Below are 8,894 nucleotides of genomic sequence, written 5' to 3'. Positions count from 1 at the left end.
CTCTCTCCCCACCCAACACCCCTTTTTTCTTCACACCCAGCGAGCTATCAACAAGGAATGGCAGATCACGACTGCCAGAACTCTGAACTGCCTACTATTGAAATTAGGCCCAGGGCTACCCTTTAGCTACTCTGCACTACAGAAAGGATGGGAAGGTGGAACATGAACTTAGCTATGGGGAGAGACCTCTTTAGTTTACGTCTACTAGCACAGTATCCATCAATTCAGATCTTTCAGCCCATTTTAAAACAATGTCCACACACAGAGTAAAAGCCACTCCAAAAAAAAAAAAAACACCATTGTTTGCATTATCAGTTACTCAACAATTACAGCCTTGTACATGTCATTGATGTGTTAAATAAACATGGTTGCCTTTGCTCCACCTCTAGTACCGAAAAAAGGGCGCAGCTGCAATCCTGTACAAGTGCAGCCTCCTTTTGGATTGCACCACTTGTGTTCCATCCTGCTGTTGAGAGGGAGGAATCTGTGTGTGTGTGTGTGTGTGTGTGTGTATTATTAACAGCAGCAACAGCTGGGACAGGGAGTTTCAGAACTGACCAAGCATGCAAAATGAGGGAGGTGGTATGACTAAGTCAGAAGGACGAAGCTACAGGATCACAAATGCAGCTTGCAGGGTAGAATGCAGGGAAAGAGGCTTTTAAGGAAACGGAACTTTACCCCTAGGACCGCTGTATGCGGAGATTGGATTATGCCGTTTTACTATTGCAGGAACACCTCCTCCTCCTCCTCCATGCGGCAGCTCCCCTGGACCCGGGAAGACCACCTTGGTTGGGGGGGAGCAGTTTCAAAAGTGGCCACCTAAAGAATAAAGCTGCAATTGGCCATGCAACTTAAAAAACGTGCCAACTGCAGACAAGCCACTACTGCCAGTGCTTCCTACAGGGCAGCAAATGTAGGCCCAAGAAGAGGCAGGGGGCATAATCAGTAGTTGCATGATTCTAAAGAAACAAATCTGTTTGGGGGAAGGCCTGAGTAGGACAGTGATGAAGGGAGAAACCGTTGCTTGTGCTCCACTAAGGGGGAGAGAGTAGGCGGATTAAACGCCTGCCCCCTCCAAAGCAGTTGAAAGAAATGGTCCGACCAGAGAGAGGGGAGGCAGGAAGTTCCAATATCTCCGCCCCGCCCCGCCCCCCCCACACCAGCAGTGCATCCACGGGCCAAGCACGGAGGATGGCATCGCAGGTGGAACTGAGCTCAGACAGCACCATCCAGGCCAGGTTCAGCATCAGGGGACGGGACACGCTCCTTGCTAAGGCGGACAATCTCCTGGGAGAGGACCTCCAAATCCTGGAAGAAAGGGGGGAATCAGATGAGAGGGAGCCAGAAAAGGAGGCCAGTGGATGAAGAGGCATGGTATTCGAGCAGGAGACCAAGACATGCCCTGCCAAGCATGATACAGACATCCCTTTCCAGCCAGGGCCTGTTCTACACAATTCATTCTCCCAATTAAAAACTGCTCATTGATTGTCATTGGGCTTGCGTTCAAAGAAAATGTCTGGAAAGCAAAAAAATCCAGACCAACACAGAGATAAAGAACCAACGACAATCAATACAGTTTATTAGGATTTAAAAGGACGCAAGTTCGTTTGGACTGCAAAAAATCAGCTTCCCTTAAAGACCCTGAAAACGAGACCTTTCTTCCCCTTTCAGCACTGCGGCTCAGAAGCCCAGAATAGATGCATTTTAGATCACACTCTCTCTTGCAGAGCATTGTGCACCAGGGGAGCCAGGCCCACCTCCATGCCCTAGGTGGCATCTTCCGCCACCTACTCTACCTGCAGGCAGCCTTTTTTCCAAATGCACAGTGCCCCCTACAGGCCATCACTGGGCTTGCCCACAGTATTTCATCCGCCATCCCCAAATGCACCACACTACCCTTTCCCCTACTCAGTATTTCCCTGCATGGCTGGCATATCTGAAGATCTCCTCCCAGACTAGCATCTTGATCCTCACTTGCACCCTGAAAGAGCCAGGACAGCGTCCCTTTTCTGCCCCACACTGACCGCTCCATTGAAGGCCCAACCTTGAAGCCCGTCCTCTGAGACTCTCACCTCCCCATCCCTCCCCATTCAGACACAGCTATAAATAGCCTCTTCTTTCCGCTGACATCATTCTTTCATCCCCTTGTTCCATTAGGACGTTGGAAAGATCAGATTCTACATCAAGCTCATACTGAAGGGGGAAAAAACCCAATATGCTGCAAAGTCTTTCACTGAGGTGGGCTCTCTTTCTCTTGCCTCAGCATGTGCTTTCGTGATAAAAGCAGGCAAGCAGAAGAATCGCCTTGCTAGATCAGATAGAAGTCTACCTAATCCAGCAATCTGTTTCTAGCTACTGGAAGCTAGGAAACTTGCTAAAACGCAGAGAAAGAGCAATTGATTTTTCCCTGCCGTCCGACCCTAACAACTGATATTCAGAAGCATACTACTTTTGAATATGGAGGGTCTTTTGAGATACCATGGCTAAGAGGAATATTCCAAAGGATCCATCCTGCATAAATCTATCTAGTCCTTTGAAAAAAGTCTTTCTCCGTAAGTTTTATAAACCTCTGCAGAGATATGTGGATCATGTATGAAAGGGGTTTTTTCCTCCCTTTTTTGGGGTGGTGGTGGAAGCTCAAAGTACATTCAGAGGGGATCTAAGTGCTCTTCTATCGAGACCCTCACCTACCTATCTGAAAAAGTCCAGCATTAGACCATTTATTGGTGAAAAAAGCACACGTGTAAGGGAGCACTCTTGATAACCTGGCCTAAGGGGCAGGGAGGCAGGACAAACAGCCGGGAAATAATAATCCTGCTGCACCATCACCACTATGACCAGAATGAAAATGCCCATAAGGACATACTTCCAAGCTGCAAAGATTTCTCCCTTGAGCTGTTCTGCCCTGAGGCATCTGCATCCCCCAAGATCTCCTCTGCGAATGTGGGTGGTCACCCATCTGTGGCACAGGGAGAAGGCTGGAGGAACTGCAGATGGGGGGCATGAAGACATAGTTCTTCATTCAAGGTCACCACAGTGTTCATGCAGAAGGAAATCTGCTACCCCCTTTGGTGCCAAAGCTAGGCTCTTACTGCCTCTGTTCCCCATCAGTCACCCTGATCTGCAGCCTGAGAAACAAGATGAACAGAGAGGCAGCTACAACAGCTCAGTATACATGCACCATGGACCACGAACACACAAGCTCAGAAGCCAACTAGCAGAGAGACTTTCTGTTCTTATTCACCACAGTAGCATGTTCCTTCCATAGAGCTCTCCCCAATGGCCCCATTTTGCAATGGCTACATGCTGCTGAGGAGTCTGTCCAACAAAGACCTGCCCTATATCTCATAACAAGTATCTCCTCCCTCTCTGGTTGATGGCCTTCATCCCACAGCCTTTCCCAATCATGGATTCCTAGATGGTGCAGGACCAGAACTCCTATTGTTGCAGGAATGATGGGAGCTGTCATCCAACATCATGTGGGGATTTAGGTTTGGCAAAGGCTGCTGGAGCTGCCCCCAGCATTTCTATATTGGTGTTTGTAGCTGTGCATCAGGCATTGGTTCTTGAACTTGGTCTGCTAGGTCCCCTCTGGGTAGCTTTTGCTCTACCCAGCATCTTCTATATTTTGTTTATGGGGATCTGTTCTCATCATTTGGATTGCCAGCTTTTAATATTTGTTTTGGCAATTCTATTCTTCTGAACATACAGGGTATTGCTTTTAATCAGAAAGAACAGAAAATAGCTGCAGTAATAGTAATAGTGAGAGCCAGTTTGGTGTAGTGGCTAAGGCACCAGGCCAGAAACCGGAAGGCCATGAGTTCCAGTCCCACCTTAGGCACAAAGCCAGCTGGGGGACCTTGGGCCAGTCACTCTCTCTCAGCCCTAGGAAGCAGGCAAGGGCAAACCATTTCTGAAAACGTCACCAAGAAAACTGCAGGGGCTAGTTCAAGACTAACTCAAGGGCATACACACAAAAAGTAATAGTAATAATACAATCATCATGTCTCTAAGGGCAAGGTGTCATTGACTATGTACAGAGCAACTTCAGAATGCTTTTCAATCATGGATTCTGGCATCTAGCTTAGGATTGCAATAGCCTAGTTGAAAGGCAAAATGGCAGGCACTCATAAAACTGAGCAAGCAAGGTTGGGCTATCCTCTGGATAAGCTGACACTGCAGTAGAGACTTGTGTTTACAGCATGACCTCTTACCATCCAGGGCACTATCTCCTTCTAGGGGTACCATGCAGATCACAATACAAGGCAACCACTTTCTGCGTATTTCCTTAGGACGCAGGCGTGCAATAGGATTAGCTCACACTTTTTATTCCAAGAACTAAGTAATATCCCAATACCCCACCATCAGCATTTTGTTTACTCAGCAATGCCATTTAGCTTTCACTTGGGGCAGCCTTTCTTCCTCATCATGGTGTCTTCCAGATGTGTTGAAACTAGGGCTCCCAGAACTCCATGCCAGCCTGTTCAACGGCAGGAGTTATGCCACCCGGTGTTCTTCAACTGTTCACTTTACAACTCCCACAGGCTTCAGCCAGCATGGGCAATGAATGGCAAGGGTTTACATAAGCTGAAGTCCCCAAATAGCAGGAGAGCACCATCCCGGGGAAGACTGGTGCACAGCCTGAGGCCCCAGCATGGTGTGGAATGCCTGAAAGCTGTGGATGGGGTCCCCAGGGACCCCCAAAGTATAATTGTTGATGAGAGAGAAAATTATTATGACTGGAGAGTAGTCATATTAATTATTTTTAATTTTACCTACATTTGAATATGGTTAAAATGAAATAAAATCCAAGATTAGTTTTTGTCCTAGCCTCACACACAATCTTTTGGTGTAGTCCCAGCACACCCTTGAATGGCCAAGGAATGTATGCAACTTTTCCTTGCCATGGAAAAGCTGCATGTGTCTAACGTAGATCGCTGTCCTTTGGGGAAAAACATGCCCTTGGCTCTAGTGTTCCTCCCTCAAACCCTGAGATTCTCCAAGGGTCTGAGCATTAAGTTCCTAGGGAGCTCTTTTCTGATATCTCCCCTTTGGGAGGAGAATATTACATGGAGATATGAGGGAAGACCTTCTTGGCTGTGGAAACCCATTTATAAAATGCCTTCCCCACAGAAGTCAGCCTAGCATTTGATTTCAGTCTTAGTAAAAACCTGTCTATTCATTCACCCAAAACGTTGAGTTGTTGTAGCCACAGCATGGCCTTAATTCAGCATTTGCTTATATTGGATTGTGTAGTCTGCTCTCTGTGATGTTGCTTGTTTTACTGTTTTACTGACTGAGGGTTTTTTTTAAAATTTATTTGTTTGTACCCCAACCTGAGGGCATTTCAGAAGGACCAGTTATACATCTTTCAGTAAATAAAATAAAGATGTCCTGCAAAAATGGCCACTTCCATTTCAGAACTCTGAAAGTTCAGGGCTGCATGTCACTATATGCCTTTCACTTTACGGCCCTCCTGGCAGAAGTCCTCCCTTCTTCCCCTTGCAGTTCTGTAGCTGGCTCTGCCCACCCCCATTTCACCCCCATGCCTTTTCTCCAGCTCCACCTACAAACCTTCTGTAAGTGCATGTTTTTGGTGAGCTGCTCCTCCAGCATGTTCTGAAGCTTCTTGTTCATCTCACGCAGGTTCTCGTCTCCCGGCTTCACCAGATCTCGTAGGACACTACTTAGGCTACTCCGATCAACCTGCCCATGAGCCCCAGACACATCTGTCAAAGGGAAAAGGGCAGGGGGGAAAAGGTGGCAACAGAGAGAGAAACTACAATAAATTATGGCTAGAGTGGAAACCAAGCATCTGAGCTGCACCATTTGAAGAGGAAGAACACAGGCCATGCATTGGATTGTCCTTCCTATGAAAAACCATGTAAAGTTCCCCATAACAACAGTCTTCCTCTTGAGAAGTGAGTTTTGAAAAGCAGCTCCTTAGAATGAAGAAGATCATAACTAACAAGCTTGTCACCACAGGGAGAAATTAGCCTAAAAGTGCTGTAGGAACTAGTTAGCACACTTAAATCTTGAAAATTCTGCTCTGGATCCCTCTTAAATTCATGTACAACCCACAGGATAGCATAACCTTTACCAATTTGGTGATTTCTAGATGTGTTGGATTATGGAGCACCTGAGAATCAAAGTCCAGCACATCTGGAAGGCACCAATTTAGAGAAGACTCCCCAGTTATCTGCCAGAGCTCTTTCCTTGGTGACCTTTAAGAAGTGTCTAAACAGGGGTTTATTTTAAGTGACCTTTGAAGATAAGAAGATAGATAACTAACAAGTGACTGGTTCTTTCCCCAAGCTTTTAAACTAAATGGATTGGTTTTAGAGTTCTTTTATTCCTCTGGACTTATAATGGTATGTGGAAATGACCTTGGGAGACAGGAGGAGAGCCGCAGTCTAGACAATTGTCTGATAAATGAAATTTGAGACTGAAGGAGTAGGGGTGGTAAAAGCGGCTCAGAAGGGACCCTCCCTAGTTTTTGGGAGAGTAAAAGTGAGAGACAGGAGAGATACATTCAGACTTGCAAGATTCTGTTAATGTAACCTTACAATAAAGATAGAGCTAGTACACCTGGGTGTTTCTTGTCTGGACTACCTTGCAAGGCTGATAGGACTCTATATGGGTACATTTAGTTTATTGTTATTGTGAATGAGTTTCCACAGTCCAAAACGGGGAGCAGAAATACGAGAAACAAATAAAATAAGAGTTGATTATATGATGATGTTAGGAAGCCAATTCAGAGGGAGGTCATGAAAAATTATTCTTAGTTTAAGTAAGAATGAGTGAGGGAAAGAAACTGCATTGTGAAGCTTTTCATCTTTGTTCTCAGTCCTGTCTACTTCTAGAAATACACCCAAAACAGAGAACCTATTTTGCAGCAGCAAGTAATACTGTGGAATCCACCCTACTTCCCCACTGCCAGTGCTAACTGCTGATAAGTAAACAAAACAGTAACAACTGTGATGTCTATCCTTCAGCTCTCCTCCCTTCTGGAACTGGCAGTTATCTTCCTGCCACCACCTCCCTGCACCTCTAACCATTACTCACAGCACTCCTTCCTGGAGCTTGGGCTGGATCTAATCTCATCAGGGGTCTGACATGAATGTGGGGTCTTTCCCTGTAGGAAGGCTGAAAGTTACTCAACCATGAAATTAGCAAAACAGCAGGAAAGACATTACAGCAGTAGACCATCCTCCATCCCACCCTAAGAAACAGGCATAAAAAAAACTGGGAACAGGAATTAGATTTTAACTTGCATGCAGGATTGAGGAGCCAACAGATTTGCTTGCAATTTCACTGCTTTTGGGAGCCAAGAGACAGATAACTCCAACAAAAGGGAAGTCTGTGTGGCTCCATGACAGCCTAGCCTATTGTTTGATTGATGGGGGTCACAGGGGTAAGGATGAAAAAACAATGACAAATGTGCCTTGGAGTATAGCAAGATACAAGGCTCTTGAGCACTTTGCTGTAGAACTCACTCTCAAAACAAGAGCTAAAATCAAAGCATATGCAGATTGGCCATACCCAGGCCCCATATATTGGGGAATAGCTCCAGCTTCAAGGAACATCCAAGTAAACTTCCACTTGGTCAAGCAGCCAGTCCAGAGATATGTTGATAATCAGTATTTCATCTGAAGAAACCACAACCTCAAATTGACTGCCATTCTCCACCAATGTCCTGCCAGATACCAGGCTAACTCAGTTGCCCAGCTTCATTCTTGACCTTGTTAGTCCTGATCAGAGTTGCTTTCATAAATCCAAAGTGGGCAATTCTTTCTAAGCCCCAACTATCTCACCTTTCCAGCTTTCCAAATGGTAGAACCTTACTTGGAAGTACGTTTTCACATCAGCATCCCTGAAATGGAGAAAGTGGTGGAGACTGAGCATTGGAGTTCCTGGGTCTTTTCTTCCAAGGACAGTGGGGAAAAACCTGCACGTTGCATCCTTCCTCCCAAGGCTGCTGAATGCAGTTTGCTGCCTTGATTTCCCAGACTGATGCTGGACTAAAGCAACCCTGACATCTAGATCGATTCTGCCTGCTCTCCCTGTCGGGGACTTTCAGTCTTCATCAATCCAGCTGTCTCTCAATACCAAAATCCTTCCTGTCCCTTGGCTGTGCTAGTAAGTGTCGCCTTACATACACACAAAGCCTCAAAGAAGAGATGGTGGCCATGAATCCTGGATTTCAACCTCAGCTCCCCTATCAAACTCAACTCCCCTGACTCAGCTCAGTGCCCATCACACTTCCTACTCTTCCATTAGTTCACTGAGTAACCATCATCAGTGCAAGGTAAATCCACATGTTGCCATTTAACAGGAGTAAGCACACACTGTTTAAAAGTTTGACTCTGTAAAAGCTGAACTCTGAACCCTGTAGAAGTCATACACATGTGTTTGGGTTTCTTACTGTACACCTACATAAGAGCCCTACTTCTAACAAGAACATTTTCTCTCTACCCTGTCCTTGCAGTTCATCAGTCTTGGTGGCCACAACTGCTAGAAACATGCCTTCATTTTCAGAAAAGGAAAATCACATTTCTTAAAATGCCAAATTTGGCACCCAGTACTCCCTTCTGAGGGTCACGCTCATGAGCTTTCTATGAAAGGGTAGGAAAAGATCCATAATTTGCCATCCTCATCTAGAATATGCTAGGATGTTTACAAGGTATTAATCCAAGTTCCACTGACTCACACCATAGTCTTCTCAATTACCACATATGCCTGTGAAAGCTGGACATTAAAAAAGGAAGATAGGAGAAGAATTGATGCATTTGCATTGTGGTGTTGGCGAAGATTACTGAAAACACCATGGAATGCCAGAAGAACAAACAAATCAGTTTTAGAAGAAATACAACCAGAATGTTCCCTAGAGGCGA

The 8,894-nt window shown here is 45.6% G+C and overlaps 1 protein-coding gene across 5 annotated transcripts in view; it reads right to left on the bottom strand.

The window, feature by feature from the left end:
• Positions 1 to 223: 223 nt before the first annotated feature.
• Positions 224 to 8,894, bottom strand: part of GRIPAP1 (GRIP1 associated protein 1) — a 64,319-nt gene continuing 55,648 nt past the window's right edge. For 4 of the 5 annotated variants that reach the window (XM_063294141.1, XM_063294143.1, XM_063294142.1 and 1 more), the window contains 2 exons: positions 5,575 to 5,729; positions 224 to 1,308 (listed from right to left, as the gene is read on the bottom strand). In XM_063294141.1, coding sequence (XP_063150211.1) covers positions 1,216 to 1,308; positions 5,575 to 5,729 — 248 coding nt within the window. In that variant the 3' untranslated portion in view covers positions 224 to 1,215. Of the gene's footprint in view, positions 1,309 to 5,574; positions 5,730 to 8,894 lie in introns of those variants that run through there. The other variant, XR_010067253.1, reaches the window with a different exon arrangement.

This window comes from Candoia aspera, chromosome 2, assembly GCF_035149785.1.
Source record: "Candoia aspera isolate rCanAsp1 chromosome 2, rCanAsp1.hap2, whole genome shotgun sequence".
Taxonomy (NCBI): domain Eukaryota; kingdom Metazoa; phylum Chordata; class Lepidosauria; order Squamata; family Boidae; genus Candoia; species Candoia aspera.
Note: the sequence above shows the minus strand (reverse complement) of the source record. Positions and strands in the feature narration are given on the sequence as shown.